This window comes from Acomys russatus, chromosome 19 (assembly GCF_903995435.1).
Source record: "Acomys russatus chromosome 19, mAcoRus1.1, whole genome shotgun sequence".
In the NCBI taxonomy this organism is placed as follows: Eukaryota; Metazoa; Chordata; class Mammalia; order Rodentia; family Muridae; genus Acomys; species Acomys russatus.
In genome coordinates this window covers 19,889,137-19,912,466 of record NC_067155.1, presented here as the reverse complement: position 1 = coordinate 19,912,466, position 23,330 = coordinate 19,889,137, and the positions used below count along the sequence as shown (strand labels likewise).

The following is a 23,330-nucleotide window of genomic DNA, read 5'->3' as shown; positions in this document are numbered from 1 at the left end:
GTTAGGATAGATGGTGGGAGCACAAGACTCCTGTTAGGATAGATGGTGGGAGCACAGGGCTCCTGTTAGCATAGATGGTGGGAGCACAGGGCTCCTGTTAGGATAGATGGTGGGAGCACAGGACTCCTGTTAGCATAGATGGTGGGAGCACAAGACTCCTGTTAGGATAGATGGTGGGAGCACAGGACTCCTGTTAGCATAGATGGTGGGAGCACAGGAATCCTGTTAGGATAGATGGTGGGAGCACAGGACTCCTGTGAGGATAGATGGTGGGAGCACAGGACTCCTGTGAGGATAGGTGGTGGGAGCACAGAAATCCTGTTAGGATAGATGGTGGGAGCACGGGGCTCCTGTTAGGCTGGATGGTGGGAGCACGGGGCTCCTGTTAGGATAGATGGTGGGAGCACAGGGCTCCTGTTAGGACAGATGGTGGGAGCATGGGGCTCCTGTTAGGATAGATGGTGGGAGCACAGGGCTCCTGTTAGCATAGATGGTGGGAGCACAGGGCTCCTGTTATGATAGATGGTGGGAGCACAGGACTCCTGTTAGAATGGATGGTGGGAGCACAAGACTCCTGTTAGAATAGATGGTGGGAGCACAGGGCTCCTGTTAGGCTGGATGGTGGGAGCACAGGACTCCTGTTAGGATAGATGGTGGGAGCACAGGCTCCTGTTAGGATAGATGGTGGGAGCACAAGACTCCTGTTAGGATAGATGCTGGGAGCACAGGCTCCTGTTAGGATAGATGGTGGGAGCACAGGACTCCTGTTAGCATTGATGGTGGGAGCACAAGACTCCTGTTAGGATAGATGGTGGGAGCACAAGACTCCTGTTAGGATAGATGGTGGGAGCACAGGGCTCCTGTTAGCATAGATGGTGGGAGCACAGGGCTCCTGTTAGGCTGGATGGTGGGAGCACAGGACTCCTGTTAGGATAGATGGTGGGAGCACAGGCTCCTGTTAGGATAGATGGTGGGAGCACAAGACTCCTGTTAGGATAGATGCTGGGAGCACAGGCTCCTGTTAGGATAGATGGTGGGAGCACAGGACTCCTGTTAGCATTGATGGTGGGAGCACAAGACTCCTGTTAGGATAGATGGTGGGAGCACAAGACTCCTGTTAGGATAGATGGTGGGAGCACAGGGCTCCTGTTAGCATAGATGGTGGGAGCACAGGGCTCCTGTTAGGATAGATGGTGGGAGCACAGGACTCCTGTTAGCATAGATGGTGGGAGCACAAGACTCCTGTTAGGATAGATGGTGGGAGCACAGGACTCCTGTTAGCATAGATGGTGGGAGCACAGGAATCCTGTTAGGATAGATGGTGGGAGCACAGGACTCCTGTGAGGATAGATGGTGGGAGCACAGGACTCCTGTGAGGATAGGTGGTGGGAGCACAGAAATCCTGTTAGGATAGATGGTGGGAGCACGGGGCTCCTGTTAGGCTGGATGGTGGGAGCACGGGGCTCCTGTTAGGATAGATGGTGGGAGCACAGGACTCCTGTTAGGCTGGATGGTGGGAGCACAGGGCTCCTGTTATGATAGATGGTGGGAGCACAGGACTCCTGTTAGCATAGATGGTGGGAGCACAGGACTCCTGTTAGCACAGATGGTGGGAGCACAGGGCTCCTGTTAGGATAGATGGTGGGAGCACAAGACTCCTGTTAGAATGGATGGTGGGAGCACAAGACTCCTGTTAGAATAGATGGTGGGAGCACAGGGCTCCTGTTAGGCTGGATGGTGGGAGCACAGGACTCCTGTTAGGATAGATGGTGGGAGCACAGGCTCCTGTTAGGATAGATGGTGGGAGCACAAGACTCCTGTTAGGATAGATGCTGGGAGCACAGGCTCCTGTTAGGATAGATGGTGGGAGCACAGAGCTCCTGTTAGGATAGATGGTGGGAGCACAGGACTCCTGTTAGCATTGATGGTGGGAACACAGGGCTCCTGTTAGGATAGATGGTGGGAGCACAAGACTCCTGTTAGGATAGATGGTGGGAGCACAGGACTCCTGTTAGGATAGATGGTGGGAGCACAAGACTCCTGTTAGGATAGATGGTGAGAGCACAGGACTCCTGTTAGAATAGATGGTGGGAGCACAGGACTCCTGTTAGCATAGATGGTGGGAGCACGTGGCTCCTGTTAGGATAGATGGTGGGAGCACAAGACTCCTGTTAGGATAGATGGTGGGAGCACAGGGCTCCTGTTATGATAGATGGTGGGAGCACAGGACTCCTGTTAGCATAGATGGTGGGGGACAGAGCTCAGACATGCCCTTGTGACAACAGCCAGGAGCTGCCCTGGACATTAGTCCACAATAGAGCCCTCAGTGCTATGTGACTTTACATCAGATCTGTTGGGTGGTCTACCGTAGTGGAGGTCTGAGTCCTAGGCCTCGGGATCACCCCACTAAAGAAATGCAGTGTTTGGCTGACTCTAATACTGAGGCTGCCAAAGAAACAGAAGCATGCCACCAATGATTAGCAATATGTGCAGGAGTAAAACCAAAAACAAATTCACCCTGGGCGATCCTGAGGCCATTTAGAAAGCCAATGCAAAGCAGAAGTGAAAAACAAAGTAAGTGAAAAATGCAATTTTGCAACAGACTGAACTAAGGTTCCCAAGGCCTTCTATCGAGTAGTTGAATTCAACAAAGAAATAGGGTAGCCTTGAAAGAGACTGTTTTTAGGTCACCTGGGACGAGATTTCTGAATCCAAGGGTGGAAGTCTAGTCTGTGTCCCATCTCCAGCTCCCAGGCCTCTTTTTTTTTTTTCTCCTTTCTTTCTCCTAGAGACACCCTTCCAACCCTACATCCAGCTGCCATCAGAAATTCGGGAATCCCAAAGTGTCACTCTGACCTGTAGATTGAATTTTGCCTGCTTCGGGTACTACATCCACCTTCAGTGGTCCCTAGAAAAGTCCGAGGGCACCTCCATTACTTCTTCTGTTGATAACATCTACACAGAGAGCAAGCTCACCTTCGAGCCACAGTCGACGGACCATGGAAAGAATGTGACCTGCAGAGTTAGGAACTCTACCCAGGTGCTCTCTGAGAGCACGGTGCAGCTGGATGTCAAACGTGAGTCTCCTTGTGGGGAAGGGACACCACCTTGTCCCCTTCTTCCTAAACCCTGTAGAGCCCCACCAAGGCGGCGGGGGGGGGGGGGGCTGGAAAGAGGGAGAAGGAGCCTGTGTCCATAGGAGGCTCAGCTGTCAGTCACCTGTTTCTGGGGATGGCACAGGCTTTCCACAGTCTCCCCCCGCCCCCCGTCAGTCCTGTGTCTTGGCAGAAGTTGTGTTGAAGGCCTGGGATTGGGCATTTGGGAGGCCAAAGTCAGGGGACTCCTGAGTTTGAGTTTGGGCTACCAATAAAGCAGTGCCACAAAACACTAAGGTCTGGAGGTGTATCCCAGCGGTACAGTGCTTGCCTAACACTTGTGAGTCCCAGGCCCAATCAATCCATCGCCAATCAATTCTCAAGCCACAGCAGGCTTTGAGAAGCATCTATTAGAGTTCATTGCTCTCCATACAAGTAAATTTTCATCACTATTTTATGCCCCAGTCATTCATTCACCCACGGAATGAATATTTACTGTGGAGCCTGGCATGGTGGTACACACTTTTGTTTGTTTGGTTTTTTTTGTTTTTTGTTTTTTGTTTTTTGTTTTGAGACAGGGTCTCTCTGTGTAGCCTTGGCTATCCTGGGCTCCCTTTGTAAACCAGGCTGGCCTCAAACTCATAGAGATCCGCCTGCCTCTGCCTCCCAAGTGCTGGGATTAAAAGGCGTGCGCCACCACGCCTGACCCTCATGAGGCAGCGGTCGGTGGAGCCCTGTGAGTCTGAGGCTAGCCTGGTGTACAGAGTGAGTTCTAGGCCGACCAGACCATATCTTAAACAAGAAAACAAACCAAAACAAAAATGTAAAGCCTGTGAACTGATTAGTTGCCAGGCCTTGTCTTGAATGCCAGCTTAGGTGGGGAGGACAACGTTGAGTCAGGTGAGACCAGGTGGCAGGGGACAAGAGAACGAAAAACAGAGAGACAACTCAGGAGCCATGCCAGTCACCGGGTGGACAAAGGAACCAAAACCGCGCAAGCTGCTGCTGACAGAATAAAAGCACAGCCACCGAGAATTCCCCATCCCCTCCCCGACGGCTCCTCTGTGTCCTGCAGACACCCCGAAGGTGGTGATTGAGGTCAATACCACAGAGGTTAAGGAAGGCAACTCTGTGAGCATGACATGCAAGGTTACCAGCAGCAACCCTGCACACAGGACCATGGCCTGGTTCAAGGATGGGCTCCCCCTGCCGGAACGGGAACAGACGTCTAAGCTAATTCTTCGTGCAGTGACCAGGGACAAGAGTGGGAGATATCAATGCAAGGCGTCCAATGACGTGGGCCAAGGAGAGTCGAAAGAAGTGGCCCTCACGGTGCTGTGTGAGTTTCCTTGAAGCTGGCAAGGGAGGGGAGCGGTAGTTAGCAGGATCTGGTGGCAGCCTGCCGGGGTTTGCTGGTTCTGCTCACCTGCCCCATTGCCTCCGTCTGCCTTCTTTCAGTCGCTCCGGAATCCTCGAAGGTTCACATCTACCACTCACCTGCCCAAGAGGGACAGTCGATAGAGCTGATTTGTGTGTCACCGGCCAGTCCGCCTGCAACAAACTATACCTGGTATCACAACAGGAAAGAAGTGCCTGGAAAGACACAGGAGAAGTTCCATATCTCTAACGTCTCCCTGGGGCATGCTGGGAATTACTCTTGCTTGGCAGAGAACCCTCTGGGTCATGGATGGATAGACCAAGAAGTTGAGCTGGATGTCCAGTGTGAGCAGCCAACTGACTTCTGGTTCTTGGAGGAAAAAGGGAACTAGAGGCAGAAGGTCAAATAGAGTGTAGGGAGTGAGGGGTGTGGGGTTGTAGAGGTGCAGGGGGCGTTGGACGTAGGGAAAGGGGGCGTTGGATGCAGGGATGTGACGGTTTCGGGGTGTGAGGTGAGCAGCAGTCGGTCAGAGCTTCAGAATTGCATTCTAGACACACAGACCAGAGTTTTGGCTTATGCCAGTTACTTAGTAGATGTTTGTTGAATGAACGAATGAATTAATGTATGTATGTATGTGTGTATGTGTGTATGTATGTGTCAAAAGCCTGGTGGCTCAGATCTGTCATCCCAGCTACTGGGGAAGCTGAGACAGAAAACACAAATGTGAGGCCTGCCTGGCCTGCGGAGTGAGTTCAAGGCCAGCCTAGGCAAATCAGTGAGACTGGCTAAAATAGCAGAAGGTATGTGTACCTCAATGGCAGAATACTTTCCTGCAACATACCAGTGAGGGGCTGGGGCGTGGCTCAGTGGTAGAGCCCCTGCCTAGAATCCCCCAGTGAAGGGCTGGGGCGTGGCTCAGTGGTAGAGCCCCTGCCTAGAATCCCCCAGTGAGGGGCTGGGGTGTGGCTCAGTGGTGGAGCCCCTGCCTAGAATCCCCCAGTGAGGGGCTGGGGTGTGGCTCAGTGGTAGAGCCCCTGCCTAGAATCCCCCAGTGAGGGACTGGGGTGTGGCTCAGTGGTAAAGCCCCTGCCTAGAATCCCCCAGTGAGGGACTGGGGTGTGGCTCAGTGGTAGAGCCCCTGCCTAGAATCCCCCAGTGAGGGGCTGGGGTGTAGCTCAGTGGTAGAGCCCCTGCCTAGAATCCCCCAGTGAGGGGCTGGGGTGTGGCTCAGTGGTAGAGCCCCTGCCTAGAATCCCCCAGTGAGGGGCTGTGGATATGGCTCAGTGGTAGAGCCCCTGCCTAGAATCCCCCAGTGAGGGGCTGGGGTATAGCTCAGTGGTAGAGCCCCTGCCTAGACCCACCAGTGAGGGGCTGGGGATGTGGCTCAGTGGTAGAGCCCCTGCCTAGAATCCCCCAGTGAGGGGCTGAGGATATGGCTCAGTGGTAGAGCCCCTGCCTAGAATCTCCCAGTGAGGGGCTGGGGTGTGGCTCAGAGGTAGAGCCCCTGCCTAGAATCCACCAATGAGGGGCTGTGGATGTGGCTCAGTGGTAGAGCCCCTGCCTAGAATCCCCCAGTGAGGGGCTTGGATATGGCTCAGTGGTAGAGCCCCTGCCTAGAATCCCCCAGTGAGGGGCTGGGGTGTGGCTCAGTGGTAGAGCCCCTGCCTAGAATCCACCAGTGAGGGGCTGGGGTGTAGCCCAGTGGTAGAGCCCCTGCCTAGAATCTCCCAGTGAGGGGCTGGGGTCATGTCTCAGTTGGTATATGAAGCTCTGGATTCAATCCCCAACTGTACAAAAGAAACAAACGTAGAGCCATAATCCCAGCACTTAAGACAAAAAGGCAGGAGGATCATTAAGTCCAAGGAATCTTTGCTACATAGTAGCTTTGAGGCCAGACTGGGCTATGTGAGACCCTGCCTAATAGAAAGGTTTCCCAGGGACACCGCGACGTAGTCCGCAGCTGGCAAGGCCCTGAAGGAGTCCTGAAAGATTTGAGAGCCAGAGGGAGTATCATTATTCTGCCATTGTTTGGCATTCCCTGGGACAGCACAGAATTGTCATGGAATTGTTGTTGGGAACCAAGTGGCTTACGTGAGGCCAGGGCCACCCACGCTCTGGGCAGCTAGGCAGCTGGACAGCAATAGGAAAGTTTATGGTTTGTGACACACCACTGGCTGCGTTAAGGGCATCCTTCCGGGGAGGGGGGCGGCAGGCAGCGGGGGGGAGACTGGAAGGTTAGGTGTCCCACTTGGCAGATGGAAAGATGGGGGTCTGCAGCCCATAGTCACACGGCGCTGTGTGTCACAGCTGCAAGAGGGAGCAGGAGAGGGTCCATTCAGGGACAGTGTGGAAAGGGTTTGCGAAAAGCACCCTTGCAACCGGTTCAGGAGACTAAGGCAAGAGGGTCACTAGTTCAAGACTGGCCTGTACAAATTAGCAAGACCCCGACTCAAAAAAATCAAAGGTTGCTGGGCATGGTGGCGCTCACCTTTAATCCCAGCACTCAGGAGGCAGAGGCAGGTGGATCGCTGTAAGTTCAAGGCCAGCCTGGTCTACAAAGTGAGTCTAGGACAACCAAGGCTACACAGAGAAACCCTGTCTCAAAAAAAATCAAAGGTTATCAGCTGGAGAGACGGCTCAGAGGTTAAGAGCACTGCCTGCTCTTCCAGAGGTCCTGAGTTCAATTCCCAGCAACCACATGGCGGCTCATAACCATCTATAGTGAGATCTGGTGCCCTCTTCTGGCCTGCAGGTGCACATGCAGTCAGAATACTGTATACATAAATAATTAAATCTTAGGGGGGAAAAACACAAAGGTTAAAAAGAAAAATGGGGGTTAGGGTTAGAGATATAGGCAAGTTTTGATCTCTGGTGCTGCGAAGGGGACAAAAGTGATCATTCTTGGCTCCCCTCTCTGCTCCCCTCTAAGACGCTCCCAAATCGGTAACCACAGTGATTCAAAACCCCGCCCCGATCCGGGAAGGAGACAGTGTGACGCTGGCCTGCAGGTACAACTCCAGCAATCCAGAAGTCGCCTACTACATGTGGAGCCCTGAGGGTTCTGGGAATCAGCTGACACCGGGCGTGCTGAGGATTCAGAAAGTTGCGTGGGACACGGGGTTCGTTACCTGCGCGGCCTGTAATCACTGGTGTTCGTGGAGCTCCTCGGTCAACCTGAACGTCCACTGTGAGTGACAGGGCAAGGGGTTGTCCCTGAGGTGTCCGGAGCATGGAGACGTGGGGATAGAAGGGTGAGGGGGTAGGAACCTGGACCACAGCCGGAAGAGAGGATCACGGGAGGACACATAGGCCTCAGGGTCAAGGAGAAAGGAAGTCCTGATTCATGGAGTAAGAAACAGTAAACAGAGCCGGGTGTGGTGGCGCACGCCCTTAATCCCAGCACTCTGGAGGCAGAGGCAGGCGGATTGCTGTGAGTTCGAGGCCAGGCTGGTCTACAAAGCGAGTCTGGGACAGTCAAGGCTACACAGAGAAACCCTGACTTAATGATAATAATAATAATAATATTAATAATAATAATAATAATAATAATGTAAATAAAAATAAATAAAGGGAAGAGAGGGTCACAGTGGCTGTGACCCTGCAGATGCCCCCAGAGCCGTGAAGATCCTGAAGGTGAGCCCCCAATCAGAGATCCGTGCCGGGCACCCTGTCGTCCTCCGGTGCCACTTCTCAGGGAGCTACCCAACAGAGGTCCGCTTCTTCTGGAAGAAGAACGGGAGCCTCGTGCAGGAAGGGAGAGACCTGAGCTTCAGCTCCGTCTCTCCGGAAGATTCTGGGAATTACATCTGCATGGTCAGCAACTCCATTGGAGAGACCCTGTCGCAGGCCTGGGGCCTCCACGTGCTGTGTGAGTGGCCTGAGCCGGGGGTGGGGAGATGGGAGTGGGGGATAGGGGGTGGGGTGTGAGGTGGGGATAGGGGGTGGGGTGTGAGGTGGGGATAGGAGGGTGGGGGTGGGGTGGGGGGATGGGGGTGGGGGATGGGTGTGGGGTGAGGATAGGGGGTGGGGTGTGAGGTGGGGATGGGGGGTGGGGTGGGGGGTGGGGTGGGGTGGGTGGGTGGGGTGGGGTGTGGGGTGAGGATAGGGGTGGGGTGTGAGGTGGGGATAGGGGGGTGGGGGGTGGGTGGGGGGATGGGGGTGGGGTGTGGGGTGAGGATAGGGGGTGGGGTGTGAGGTGGGTGGGTTGGGTGGGGTGGGGCTGCTAAAATGGGATGAGGATGAGGTGACCTGCAGCTCTGGCCTGACTCTGGTTTTCCTTTGCAGATGCTCCTCGGAGGCTGCGTGTTTCCATTAGCCCGGGGGCCAGCGTGATGGAGGGGAGGAAGGCCACTTTGTCGTGTGAGGGTGATGCCAACCCTCCCGTCTCGCAGTATGTCTGGTTTGACTCCAGTGACCGAGAACTCCATTCCTCAGGCCAAAAGCTGAGACTGGAACCGCTGAGAGTCCAAGACTCGGGTTCCTACCGCTGCCAAGGGAGCAACCTGCTAGGCATGGGAGAGTCGCCGCCCAGCACTCTCACTGTGTACTGTGAGTTCCCTCTCCTGTCTTCCCTCGGGTCCTTCCTCTGACCTGGCAGCTGTAGCCCCCTTTCCCCTCCCTTCTCCTGTGTCCAGTCCAGCCCAGGCAAACCTGCTCTTTTTTTTTTTTTTTTTCCTTTTTAAGACAGGGTCTCTCTGTGTAGCCTTGGCTGTCCTGGACTCACTTTGTAGACCAGGCTGGCCTCGAACTCACATCGATCCGCCTGCCTCTGCCTCCCTAGTGCTGGGATTAAAGGTGTGCACCACCATGCCCAGCTCAAGATCTTATTTCTTATCGTTTGATATTTCAGTGTTTTAAACAAGATTAATACAAGTGCATGGTTTGTGTTTTGGTTTGGTTTTTGGTTTTTCGACACAGGGTTTCTCTTGTAACACTAGCTGTCCAGGATTCCCTTTGTAGACCAGGCTGGCTTCGAACCCACAGAGATCCACCTGCCTCTGCCTCTCAAGTGTTGGGATTTAAAGGCATGCGCTATCACACCCAAAGTGCATGGCTTTTTAAAATTGCTTTAAGCACAAAAAGTAAGCTGAACAAGGCTTTGAGAAGGTGACCTGCGTGGAGATATCACCTATGTAGAAAAACTGCCTTGAAAACAAAACAGGCGTGGTGACACATGTCTTTAATCCCACTGCTTGTGAGGCAGAGGCAGGTGGATCACTGTGAGTTCAAGGCTAGAGAAATCCTGTCTCAAAAAAAACAACCAACCAACCAAACAAACAAACAAAACTCCAGGCTTCACAAAGGGATCAGGGCGGGATGCTCTCTGCCTTTTGCCAAGCCCACGAGGCAGAGTGAACTTATTTCTCCTCCTCACCAGATAGCCCAGAGACCATCGGCAAGCGGGCTGCCTTGGGACTAGGGTTCTGCCTGGCTGTCTGCATCCTGACTTTCTGGGGGATGAAAATCTGGAAAAAGTGAGCCTGTCCGTTGCCCCCTGTCCCCACAGCCTCCCCTCCCCACAGCCCTCAGCCAGCCAGATCGTCCCCACCCACCCTCACAAAATCCTTGCTCCTTAGATGGCAACGCAACCAGAGCCAGCAGGGGCTTCAGGAAAATTCCAGCGGCCAGAGCTTTTTTGTGAGGAATAAAAAGGTAAGATGAGAGAAAAAGTGAAACCCCACAGCAGCCCTTAAAGACAATGGGTAAGAAGAAGGCATTTGCATTCTCAGTGCTCGAGAAGATGAGGCAGGAGGATGGCAAATTTGAGGCCAGACGGCTTATATAGTACATTGTAAGATCCTGTTGTTTGTGTTTGTTTGTTTTAGTGTTTTGAGGCAGGGTCTCTCTGTGTAGCCTTGGCTGTCCTGGACTCACTTTGTAGACCAGGCTGGCCTCGAACTCACAGTGATCCCCCTGCCTCTGCCTCGGAGCGCTGGGATCACAGACGTGCGTCACCACGCCCAACATTTGTTTGTTTGCTTGTTTGTTTTAAGCCTCTAGAGAATTGTTGGGGTTAAAGGCCAGGAGAAAATAAAGGCCAGGAGAAAGGAATAGGGTTAGGTGAGAGTGTCACAGCTACGACTTTGCATCTTCCAGGCTAGAAGGACCCCTCTCTCTGAAGGCCCCCAAACCCAGGGATGCCACAACCCGGCAATGGAAGACACCGTTAGCTATGCCATCTTGCGCTTTCCAGAGTCTGACACGCCCAGCGCTAGGTACAAAGGGTACTGGAGTTTGGTGCCTGTAACTCAGCGCGGGATGTGTGGGAGGAAAGCCTGCGACCCAGTTCTGGCCTCTCTGTGCCGGGCCTGCGCGAGGCTCTGCCCATTCGCTCATTACCTCATTCTCGCCACAAGATGAGGCAACGGGCCTCAGATAGGACCTGTTTCTTTAGTTTCAGCGGGTGCCCAGAGCCAGGCTGCATCGCAGGTTGGATGTGTTGTGATACACTCACACACCCGCTTTCGTTAGCCGCTACGGGGGTGCTGGGCACACAAGAGATGAGAGGGGCTGAGGTCGGGAAAGGGCTGCTGGGGAAAGTCTGTATACAGCTGTCTCTTCTCTCTCAGTGACGCAGAGGCCTCCGCGACACAGGGTCCTCCCCCAAACAGTGACACGGTCACTTACTCAGTGCTGAAGAAACGTCATGCGGTAAAGAGCTACGGAAAACTAGGGTTTCTGGGGTCCCCATTGAGAGAGCCCCACTGGGGCACACCTGGCAGGCAAGGATGGTGGGAAGGGTGGCTGTCTTGTGTGTATCCCGCTGCTGTCATTAAATACCCAAGAGCGGGTGGTTTATAATGGAAAGAGGTTTATTTTTGGCTTATGGTTGGTTCTGCAAACTGAAGGCCCAGGAAGGAGCTGTATGTGGTGATGGCGGAGCCCTGAGGTGACACAAAGCAGCTGGGACGTATGTCACAGAGAGAGCAACATTCCTAAGAAAGTGTCTGCCTTGATGACCTTTTTTTGTTTTTGTTTTTCGAGACAGGGCTTCTCTGTGTAGCCCTGCCTGTCCTGGACTCGCTCTGTAGACCAGGCTGGCCTCGAACTCACAGAGATCCGCCTGCCTCTGCCTCCGAGTGCTGGGGTTAAAGGCGTGCACCACCACTGCCCGGCTGCTTTGATGACCTATTAACCCGTCAGTCTAGTAACCTCCAACACACCCCACGGTTTGTACATCCCCAACACAGGAAAGTCAGGGGATGCACTAAGACCACAGCACTCGTTCATGCAGAGAGCTAAGGTAGAAGCCAGGACAGGTCCCTCGGTGTCGAGGAGGAAGACAGGATAGCCATATGTGGATAAAATGACCCCATTTGGACGCCTGGACATTTGGGACCCATGCCTTGGAGAACCAAGGAGAGCAGACTGGAAAGAGACTGGAGGGGGACGGGGTCACCATGACCCCCCGGCTAACCTTCACGTGTTTTGCAGGGTGATTATGAGAATGTGACTCCAAGCTGCCCTGAGGATGACAGCATCCACTACTCAGAGCTGGTCCAGTTTGGGGCTGGGAAGCGGCCTCAGGCAAAGGAGGATGTAGACTATGTGACCCTCAAGCACTGATGTTGGACGTAGCTGCAGTGGGACGTTATAGAGCCTAAAAGAAAGATCCATAACGTCTTCCGCTGCTGCGGCTCAGCCACAAAGTCATGGGCAGCTCCCCGGGCACACGCACAGATGTGTGAAAACCTTGTGTCTGGCCAGAGCTAGCTAGCCCTCTCTGTACTGGGGACCCTCACCCCACACCGTGTGGTGTCCCATCTGCCACCACCATTCACCCTGTCCTCAGCCTCACTTCGTCTGGATGTGTTCCTGCTGTGATCGTCTGGGATTGTCACGTTATAGCATTTCCTCTGTCCTCTCGATACCACTCGCTAATCTTATTACCCAATTTCTGGCCCTGGAGAAAGATCCTCACCGCAGAACGCAGAATAAAGGAAGCAAGTGGTACTGTCCCCAGCTGGCTTTTCTCCTACAAAAATGTCTAACAGTAAGGTGAGCCTTCTGTGGAGATGTTGGCTTCTCTCAGGTGTCCTGGGTATGGAGCAGACAGAATGACATGGGCATATACATAATAATACTAAATGCTTCACATTAAAAATGGTACGATTGTATTGGTGATTGGTGTAATTATACCGCAAACCAGGAGATGGGAATTGTCCCACAGACCAGCTCTGGGAACCAGTGAAGAGCAGGGAAGGAGAAGTCTTGGTCGATCCACAGTAGGGAGAACTGAGCAGATGATAAATGGCTGGTTAAGGGAAACCAACCACTGGGGAACAGCGAGCTACAGGAACCAGCTGCTGAGGAGAGGTCGAGGAATGGAGGAAAAAATACTAGACCCAGCTTATGTGGAACAAATCGAAAGGCCGTAAAGCCCAGGAGAACTTTACTTTTCTGTCTCTCTGTGTCGCTTGCTTACCTGCTCTCTGTTACTTGCTCTGCATTACTCCTTGGGCCAACCCCAGTACTTTATTTAAAATGAAGTTCAATTGTTTTTCCATTACAGATTACATCGTGGGCTTTCTCATCTTTTACAATTGTCAAGGTCCTAACTTTCTTTTTTTTTTCTCTTTTCTTTTTTTGTTTGTTTGTTTGTTTTTCTGAGGCAGAGTTTCGCTGTGTAGTCCTGGCTCTCCTCGACTTGCTTTGTAGACCAGGCTGGCCTCTGCCTCCCGGGTGCTGGCATTAAAGCCGTGCGCCGCCACACCCGGCTCCTTTCTTTTAGGCAGTTTCTCCTTGGGTGCTCACAGTCTCAAGCCTTTGGCCAGATGCCTTCTTTCAACATTCTCTGTGGGGAAAAGTTTTCCCTGTGTGAATTTCATTAAGGCTGAGAAATAGAAGAACAGTTTTAGGAGAAAAGGTAGATTTCAAGGTAGTTTTTAGGCAAAATTACACCTAGACCATACATAATATTTAAAGGCACTGGTGACTAGCTAGAAATCTTTGGAACTTTGTCAAGCAAAGCCTCAACAGCTGTTCTGGATGTCTTTTCTTTTCTTTTCTTTTTTTTTTTTTTTTTTTTTTTTTTTTTTGGTTTTTCGAGACAGGGTTTCTCTGTGTAGCCCTGGCTGTCCTGGACTCGCTTTGTAGACCAGGCTGGCCTCGAACTCACAGCGATCCGCCTGCCTCTGCCTCCTGAGTGCTGGGATTAAAGGCGTGCGCCACCATGCCGAGCATTGTTCTGGATGTGTAGAGATCATGCTGGACATTTGGAGGCCTCAGGAACTTTGCCGAGTAAAGTCTCTACGACTGGTCCTCATGCTTGTGACAGGGAATGGCTTCTTGGAGCTTGGGGAGAGGGGAAGAGGCTCAGGGTAGTCTCATGATTCAATCAATAGATAGGGGTAACATTGTCTTGCAGTGCTGGTATTGAACTTAGGGCTTCTTCAATGCCAGGTAAGTACTCTAGAGCCCCAGCCCCTCACTGGGGGATTCTAGGCAGGGGCTCCACCACTGAGCCACGCCCCAGCCCCTCACTGGGGGATTCTAGGCAGGGGCTCCACCACTGAGCCACACCCCCAGCCCCTCACTGGGGGATTCTAGGCAGGGGCTCTACCACTGAGCCACACCCCAGCCTCTCACTGGGGGATTCTAGGCAGGGGCTCCACCACTGAGCCACACCCCCAGCCCCTCACTGGGGGATTCTAGGCAGGAGCTCTACCACTGAGCCACGCCCCAGCCCCTCACTGGGGGATTCTAGGCAGGGGCTTCACCATTGAGCCACACCCCCAGCCCCTCACTGGGGGATTCTAGGCAGGGGCTCTACCACTGAGCCATACCCCAGCCTCTCACTGGGGGATTCTAGGCAGGGGCTCCACCACTGAGCCACACCCCCAGCCCCTCACTGGGGGATTCTAGGCAGGGGCTCTACCACTGAGCCACGCCCCAGCCCCTCACTGGAGGATTCCTGTTCTAGTATCCACCCATGCTTCTAGCCCATTTAATTTGAAACAGTATCTTAACTCACTCTGTAGCTCAGTCAGGCCTTGAACTCACAACTCTCCTGCCTCCCAAGTAGCTGGGATGTCATGCCTGCACCACCAGGTTGCGCTGCTGGGAAAGCTTGTTGGTTTTGCAGCTGGGCATGCACTAGCTTGCATCTTGATTCTACTGTTTAGCCCGCCGAGTAATCTTGGCATATCTGACTGAGCCTCAGTTTCCCCATGACGATGTCGTCTGTGTTTCTCTACTACATACGTGGTTCAAAGAAGTAAAGTTCAGTCTTGTATTCAGTGTAGTAACATTAGGAAGCCAGGTGCAGCCGGGCGGTGGTGGCGCACGCCTTTGATCCCAGCACTCGGGAGGCAGAGGCAGGCGGATCATTGTGAGTTTGAGGCCAGCCTGGTCTACAAAGTGAGTTCAGGACAGCCAGGGCTACACAGAGAGACCTGTCTCAAAAATAAAAATAAAAAAATTTAAAGAAGAAGCCAAGTGCAGCAGGGCATTGGTGGCGCACGCCTTTAATCCCAGCACTCGGGAGGCAGAGGCAGGCAGATCAGATCACTATGAGTTCGAGGCCAGCCTGGTCTACAAAGTGAGTTCAGGGCAGCCAAGGCTACACAGAGAGACCTGTCTCAAAAACCAAAAAGAAAAAAGAAAAACCAAAGAAGAAGAGGAGAAGGAGAAAGAGGAGAAGGAGGAAGAGGAGGACGAGGAGGAGGAGGAGAAAGCAGCCAAATGCAGAAGGCAAAACTCTGCAAGCCTCAACCCCCAAATTCCCAACACGAGTCCAAGGCCAGCCTGGGCCACACAGAGAGACACAGTCTCTCAAAACCACCACAAAGAAATAAGGGGAAGCAGACTCATTCTCACAGCTGGCCTCAGTAGGGGACCTGCCTGGTTCTTGAGAAACAGCACAGAGCTCCCCAGTTCGCTATGGGCTGCACTGCTTCAAGGTCCCGGCACTATATCCTACCACTTACCTGGCCAACCCAGAGAGTAAGGTGCGCCTACCCAACCAGGAAGGCAAGGAGCATGCATCAGCCCCGCTACCTGTCCCTTCCTTTCCTTCCTCCCTTCTCATATTCTCCCAGAGAGAAGCTCTGATTTCCTCCGTTGTCCTCAAATCAATTTGTCTCCACGTGAGTGTGCATGGTGAACTTCTCTGGAGGCCAGTGGGGACTTTAAATGCTGTTTGAATGAGGAGATGGCTCAAAGGTCAAAAGGCACCTGTGGGGATGCAAACCTGAGGGGCTGATGTCAATCTCCGGGAACCCACATGGCGGAAGGAGAGGACCGGCTCCCCCAGAAGGTGTCCTCCGACCTCTACACGCACATTATGGCGTGCACACGTACACATATAAATGTAAAATAAGCCAGGTGTTGGTGGCACGCGCCTTTAATCCCAGCACTTGGGAGGCAGAGGCTGGCGGATCTCTGTGAGTCCGGGACAGCCAAGGCCACACAGAGAAACCCTGTCTGGAAAAAACAAAAATAAATAAATAAATAAATATAAAAATAAATAAAGAAATGAGAGAAGGAAGGTTCTAGGGGCCTCTCTACTCACAGTGAAGTTCAGCAATAGTCAACTACTAATTAATCCACTCATTCATATTTTTGACAAGCACTTGGTGAATATGTATCCACATACCTGGGGGCTGAAAATTTGGCTCAGCGGGTAGAGTGCTTGCCCAGCACACATGAATCCCCGGGTTCTGTGCCCAGCACTACACAAAGCAGGCATAGCTGCCATCTATAATCGTAGCGTGGGGAAGGTACAGGGACTAGGATCAGGTGTTCAAGGTCACCCTCCACCACACTGCTAGCTTGAGACAAGCCTGGGCTTCTCCAGACCTGGTCTCAAGATACAAAACAACTGCCTGGCGTGGTGGCTCACGCCTTTAATCCCAGCACTTGAGAGGCAGAGGCAGGCAGATGGATGTGAGTTCGAGGCCAGCCTCATCTACAAAGCAAGTCCGGGACAACCAAGGCTATGCAGACAAAGCCTGTCTCAAAAAAAAAAAAAAAATGAACAAACAAACAAAAGATACAAAGCAATATCAATAGTTAAAAAAACAAAAACAACTACCAAGAAAAGACTTGATACCCTATGAGCATATACAGGGGGAGGAAGTCCCCCTCAGTCACAGTCATAGGGGAGGGGAGTAAGGGGAAAACGGGAGGGAGGGAGGGAGGAATGGGGGGATACAAGGGAGGGGATAACCATTGAGATGTAATATGAATAAATTAATAAAATTAAATTAAAAAAAATAAAATTGGGGAAAAACAAACAAACAAAAACCCACATCTGGCAGAGCCAGGTGTTGGGGTGCAAGAATTACAAAGCACAGACCCAGAGCAGGAGGCTTTCAGCCAAGCCTGGACTTTCCAAAGATCTCTGAGGGAGGGCAAGGCCTTCCCGAAGGAGCAGAAGGCAGCCCTGTGGCTGGCGAGCTCTGGATCCGGCTTCCTGGCAACCACCAGGTACCTTCTTGTCCCGTCCCCAAGCCCAGCTGCTGATATGAAGCCACTTCATGACCCATTAACCATGAGACGTGGATGTCAGCAGCCTTGCTGGGGCGTGAAGAGCAGGTGTGGCCGGGAAGCTCAGAGGCCCAGGATCCTGAACGCATGGCAGCCTTTCACTTTAGCTTAAGCCATTCTCCCAGGACCAGAGCACCTATGGGGCGCTGCCAGCACATCAGACCTTGGCACTCAGGAGGCGAGCCTTTTAGGTGGGGACAGGAGACATGGGGTCATACAGTCAGAGGAACTCCAAATGACCACCAAGCAAATTGCATAGGGAGGGCTGTGGGCCCTCAAGTGAAAACGTCACTGTGTAGACGTTAGACCGGAACTGACAGGTGTGTATGTAGGCAAAACAGAATTTATTTTTATTTTTTGCTCACTGATGTTTTGCCTGCATGTAGGTCTGTCTGAGGATGTTAGAACTTGGAGTTACAGACAGTTATGAATTGCCATGCGGATGCTGGGAATTGAACTTGGGTCCTTTGGAAGAGCAGTCAGTGCTCTTAACCACTGAGCCATCTCTCCAGCACAGAATTTCACCACCACCACCCTCCCCGAAACAGGGTCTCTCTGTGTAGCCTTGGTTGTCCTGGACTAGCTTTTTAGACCAGGCTGTCCTCGACCTCACAGCGACCCACCCTCCTCTGCCTCCCCAGTGCTGGGATTAAAGGTGTGTGCCACCACTGCCCAGCCTGCAAAACAGAAATTTAAAATAATAATAATAATAATAATAATAATAATAATAATAATAATAATAATAATAGTCTGGATATAAAAAACCAGGGCCTTGTGTAAGCTAAGCAAGGATTCTACCACTGAGCCAACCCCCCAGCCTCTCATTGGTGGAATTCAGGCAAGGACTCTACCTCTGAGCCACACTCAAACTTGTCCTCTCTGTGGAGCCTAAGCCAGTGCTCTACCACCAAGCCACACCCCAAACCCGCCACTCATAGGTCGAGGCAGGTGGTGCACCACCAAGCCATACCCTGAGCCCCTCACTCACCACCAAGGCACACCCGCCCCCTTCATCAGCGTTTATTTCAGAACGGCGTCATTAAGCCTTCTAGGCTGAACTTGAACTCACTCTGTAGCTCAGGGTGGCCTCGAACTTGTGATTCTCGGACAACGAACATCCCAGAATAGCTGGAATTTGAGGTTGTAGCACCAGGCTTAGGCCGCTAAGTGACTCTTTTACTGTTCGTGTATGAATGTCAAACCTACTTTGGGTGATTGAAGTCTCTGGAATGTTGTTGCTGCTGCTGCTGCTGCTGCTGCTGCTGCTGCTGCTGCTGTTGCCTAGGAGTGGGTCAATAAAGCGAGGGGACCTGCCCAGGAATCATCTAATAGTTGGGCACATTCAGCTCCCAGTGGGTTTGGAATGGGCAGGGAGGGCACAGTGCTGAGTCCCATGAACCTGCCCCTTTAAGGTTCAACCAAGCCAGGTATACCCCCACCCTTCCTCTGGCTCCTCTGCACACCCTCACCTCCTGCAGACCAGGCGTAGGATGCCCCATCAGCTGCTCATCCGGGCTGTGAGCACTGCCAGCTAATGGCCGCCCCGCCCTTCTCTCTCTCTTCCAGCTCACTGCTCATCCCCTGCATCGTCTAGAAACCCTGCAAGGGGACTCCTGAGCCTCAGAGGCGTCAGACAGCACTGAGAGGTGAGTCTCGGGTTTTTTTTTTTTTTTTTTTTTTTTTTTTTTTTTTGATGGCTCCTCTCTTCTCTGGGTTTCTGTGCCAAGAAGTTCCCTGAGGTGTAGTGTACAAATGAGAACTGGCTGTCTTTGGGCTGTCCCCTTGGCCTGACTCTCCCTGCCTGATGTAGCTAGTATCCAACTCTCTGTCTCTCCCTCTCTCTCTTTCTCCCCCTCCCTCCCTCCCTGTCTCTGTCTCTCCCTCTCCCTGTCTCTCTGTCTCTGTGTGTGTGTGTGTCTCTGTCTGTCTGTCTGTCTCTCTCTCTCTCTCTGTCTCTCTCCCTCTCTCTCTGAAACAGTGCTTCACTATGTATGTAGCCCTGGCTAGCCCAGAACTCACCACAAACTCACAGAGTTCCTCCTCTTTCTGTCTCCCAAGTGCTGGGAGACTCCTGCCTTTCTCTCTTAAAAAAAAAAAAAAGTAGCCGGGCGGTGGTGGTGCACACTTTAAATCCCAGCACTCGGGAGGCAGAGGCAGGTGGATCACTGTGAGTTCGAGGCCAGCCTGGTCTACAAAGTGAGTCCAGGACAGCCAGGGCTACACACAGAGACCCTGTCTCAAAAGAAAAAAAAAATGTGTGCATGTGCAAAGGCCAAAGAAGGTGTTGTAACCAGAGTTATAGATGACTGTTAGGTGACAGGGTGAGGGCTAGGATCCCTAGTCCGGTGTCCTGGAAGAGCAGCAGGCACTCTTTAAGCACTGAGCCATCCCCTCCAGCCCCAGATCTCTCTCATGAGGGTTCTTTCCTATTGAGGGGGTACGGTAATTCTGGTCATGCAGCATGGGGCAAGGAGTGAACTCAGGGGTCTCGGACGTGCATACAAGCCTGGTCCTGACTTCCCTCTGTCTCTCCCTCTCTCTCCCCCCAGAGTCTCAGGGATCAGAGGTCACCTCATCACCTCGGCTCTGAAACCTCCTTTCTCCTCCTGTCACACCAACTCATTGTTTCATCCTAGGTGGTGGTACTGTGGAGAGGCAGCTGGGGACTGAGAGCTTGACCGCCTTGATTCTGGCCCCAGCTCTGTTGCTCTCCCACAGAGCTATTTCCTTCTGCGGGCCTTGGCACCCTCCGTGGCTCTAGGACTGACCGCCAATGCTCTGGGCAGTGGGGACACCGGTGTGGAATTCAAGTGTCTTCTTGGTCTCTGCTGATGAGCTGAGCACCGTGAGCAGGAGGGACAGTGGCAGCCAGCACCCACCGGGCCCCATGGACCTGCCCCCGCAGCTCTCCTTCGCCCTCTATGTGTCGGCCTTTGCCCTGGGCTTTCCACTGAACCTGTTGGCCATCCGGGGTGCGGTGTCCCACGCGAGACTGCGGCTCACCCCCAGCTTGGTCTACACTCTCCATCTGGGCTGCTCTGATCTCCTTCTAGCCGTTACCCTGCCACTGAAGGCTGTGGAGGCCCTGGCCTCTGGGGCCTGGCCCCTGCCGCTCCCCTTCTGCCCTGTCTTCGCCTTGGCCCACTTTGCTCCGCTCTATGCAGGCGGAGGCTTCCTGGCTGCTCTCAGCGCCGGCCGCTACCTGGGAGCCGCCTTCCCCTTCGGGTACCAAGCCATCCGGAGGCCCCGCTATTCCTGGGGGGTGTGCGTGGCTATATGGGCCCTTGTCCTCTGCCACCTGGGGCTGGTCCTCGGCTTGGAGGCTCCTGGGGGCTGGCTGGACAACACCACCAGTTCTCTGGGGATCGATATACCGGTGAACGGCTCCCCCATCTGCCTGGAAGCCTGGGATCCTGCCTCTGCCGGCCCTGCCCGCCTCAGTTGCTCTGTTCTCCTCTTCTTTCTGCCCTTGGTGATCACTGCCTTCTGCTATGTGGGCTGCCTCCGGGCCCTGGCCCACTCAGGCCTGAGCCACAAGCGGAAGCTCAGGGCAGCTTGGGTGGCCGGAGGAGCCCTCCTCACACTCCTGCTGTGCTTGGGGCCCTACAATGCCTCCAATGTGGCTAGTTTCATAAAGCCGGACCTGGGAGGCTCCTGGAGGAAATTGGGGCTCATCACGGGGGCCTGGAGTGTGGTACTCAACCCACTAGTCACTGGCTACTTGGGAGCAGTTCCTGTCCGAGGAACAGTATGTGTGACAAGGACTCGGGCAGGAACAATTCAGAAGTAGCAGCCACCTCGGCGGGGGGGGGGGGGGGGCAAGGGGCACCGAGTAGAATTTGGTGACCCTGCCAGGCCCCCAAGAGGGGCTGCTCCACCACCACCTAGGAGCAGCCTGGCCCAAAGCCGCCACGGAAGCCACTCACGGGGAAAGCTGCACCTGAAGAGGACAATGTCCTTGTGCAAAGAAGAGAGCGGAGGACAAGAGCTGGGGAACAGGGGACGGTGCTTGCCTGATCCGTCCCAGCTTACCTCCTAACCGGTTCTGGCCTTTCCGTCCTAACCAACTGCCTGCCGCAGGCTGTGCACAGTCTCGCACTGCTGGGGACGAGGAGAGGCTTGTTCCTGATCGGGATCAGGAGGAGTACCACCACCGTGACCCAGTTTTGGAGTGTTTCCCTGAGATAATTTCTGAGGGAAGGAGACCTTTTCACTTCTGAGGAAAGGAGGCAGCATCGTGGCCGTGCCATACCACTGTGAGGCCACTAGGGGGCGCAGCGTCCCTGCTGAGAGAAGTAAAGCTGGCTGGAAAGATGGCTTTGTGGATGTGAGCTCCTTCAGAGGCGGCTGCCAACTGTGGAGTAGGTACCATCACGTGGTTGCAGGTACCCGCCCATCTCGTCGGTTGTCTCATTTCATCGCCACACAACCCTTCTGCATAACACCCCCCCCGTGTGTGTGTGTGTGTGTGTGTGTGTGTGTGTGTGTGTGTGTGTGTTTTTACTGGAGTACTCCCCCACTTCCATTTTAACAAGGCAGCTTAGTTAGGTGTGGTAGTAGCCAGCTTAGTCTTGAACTTCTGGGCTCAAGTGATTCCCCTGCCTCAGACTCCAGAGAAGCTCGGGCTGTTGGCACAGGACACAGGTGCCTGACTCACACACCTGTTGATTTGAGTGTTCACACGGACAGGTTGTGAACCAGATTCAGTGTCCAGCAGGGGGAGCCATCACCAACGCCACTGGGTCGCCAGTTTGCTTGTCAGGCCATAGGGAGCAGACACAACACTCGACTTCAGCTGTGAAATGGTACAAGATGGCGTTCACAAAAGAGGGGCACCTTCGCCAAAATACAGCGTGAAATAGCTACAGTGATGGCGCCTTTATTTTGGGGGGTGGTCAGGAAAGCTTTCCTTGGAGTCCTGCAGCAAAGATGGGGTGGGATGTGGTCCTTCCAAGCAGGACCCCTAAGGCTTAGTGGACATCTAGAAAAACCTGTGGTGTCAGATGTGCTGGTGACCTATCTGGAGAAAGAGGGGACCCCAGATCACGACCCACATCACGAGAGTGAGGCCTCGAAGAAGACAGACACCTGGGCATCTCTGAGGAGGCCGAGTGTCAGAACCCAGCTTCTTGTTCTTCTCATGACAATAAAACCTCGAATGAACGGTAGCATAGTGGCCAGAGCCACTTGTTCATACAAATAATCTGTTTGGGCAAGTGAATCTTCATGAGTTCAAAGCCATCCTGGTCTACTTAGTGAGTTCCAGGACACCTAGGACTATATAGTGAGACTCTGTCTCAAACAAATAAACACACAAACAAAAGAAAAGAAAAGAAATAAGAAAAGGGAATGCAGAGATGGCTCAAAGGTTAAGAGCACTGTCTGCTCTTCCAGAGGTCCTGAGTTCAATTCCCAGAAACCACATGGTGGCTCACAACCATCTGTAATGAGATCTGGCGCCCTCTCCTGGCCTGCAGGTGTACATGCAGGCAGAGCACTGTGTACATAATAAATTAAGTAAATCTTTAAAAAAAAAAAAAGAAGAAAAGAAAAAAGAAAGGAAAAGATCTCTTTGAGAAGTTAAATGTGTTTGAATGTAGGGTTTTTGAACAGTAGATACACGGCATTTAGAGAAGAGGCCAGCATATTAGTAGGTGCCCAGCAAACATTTACTGAGTGCATAGATGCTTTGATTTCTTGTTAAAGTAAGTTGTGTGTCGCTTATTTGGTAAAAGAACACAGACCACAAAGTAATGACTACCTGAGGTTCCTGTTTAACATATTAAAGCTGACACTGGCCAGCTTTCCCAGCATCCCTCAGGACCTGTGGCTCCTCCCAGCATTTCTCGCCCTCTTTCCCTAATTTACTTTCTGTTTTAACATATTTGCCTATTCTGGACATTTCATGCAAATGAGATCATGTAAGATAGAGCATGTTATGTCTGGCTTGCTTTACTTAGCATGTGTTTTAGGGTCCATCCATGTGGCACGTTCGCGTAGTTCATCCATGATTATACTTGAAAAGATAGAAAAGTTGTTTGTCAACCCTGGCCACTCGGTACCTTCCGAGATGGCCTCAGGGCTGTTCTGTACTTTTTGAGAAAAACCACACCCTCATACCTGTCCCGAACACCTGACAGCGCGTGATGTCCCAAGCTGAGCTCTTGCCCCCTCGAGCATAAAATAACTAGTAACCAATCATTTTAAAGGGCATTCTTAAGAACCAATCATGGTCCAACAACTCTGCTTAACCACCAATTCTGCTTCTGTGAGGGTATAAAAGACCCAAGCTTTACTTATTCGGGGTCTCCGGTTCAATAGAGCTTGATAGACCCCATCACAACGGATCAATAAAGCATCCCTTGCTG

At 52.7% G+C, this 23,330-nt stretch overlaps 2 protein-coding genes across 2 annotated transcripts in view; both read left to right on the top strand.

Annotated features, from left to right (window-relative positions):
• Cd22 (CD22 molecule) overlaps positions 1-12,079 on the top strand; it is a 14,667-nt gene extending 2,588 nt beyond the window's left edge. The window contains exons 3-13 of the mRNA XM_051162075.1: positions 2,790-3,077; positions 4,171-4,434; positions 4,554-4,817; positions 7,403-7,660; positions 8,078-8,341; positions 8,758-9,021; positions 9,851-9,947; positions 10,050-10,125; positions 10,570-10,688; positions 11,043-11,124; positions 11,908-12,079. Of these exons, the coding sequence (XP_051018032.1) occupies positions 2,790-3,077; positions 4,171-4,434; positions 4,554-4,817; positions 7,403-7,660; positions 8,078-8,341; positions 8,758-9,021; positions 9,851-9,947; positions 10,050-10,125; positions 10,570-10,688; positions 11,043-11,124; positions 11,908-12,039 (2,108 nt within the window). The 3' untranslated portion in view covers positions 12,040-12,079. The remainder of the gene's footprint in view (positions 1-2,789; positions 3,078-4,170; positions 4,435-4,553; positions 4,818-7,402; positions 7,661-8,077; positions 8,342-8,757; positions 9,022-9,850; positions 9,948-10,049; positions 10,126-10,569; positions 10,689-11,042; positions 11,125-11,907) is intronic.
• A 7,770-nt stretch (positions 12,080-19,849) lies between these two features.
• Positions 19,850-20,752, top strand: Ffar1 (free fatty acid receptor 1). Its single transcript, XM_051162738.1, has one exon. The coding sequence runs from the start codon at positions 19,850-19,852 to the stop codon at positions 20,750-20,752; it is 903 nt and encodes a 300-aa protein (XP_051018695.1).
• The last annotated feature ends 2,578 nt before the right edge of the window (positions 20,753-23,330 follow it).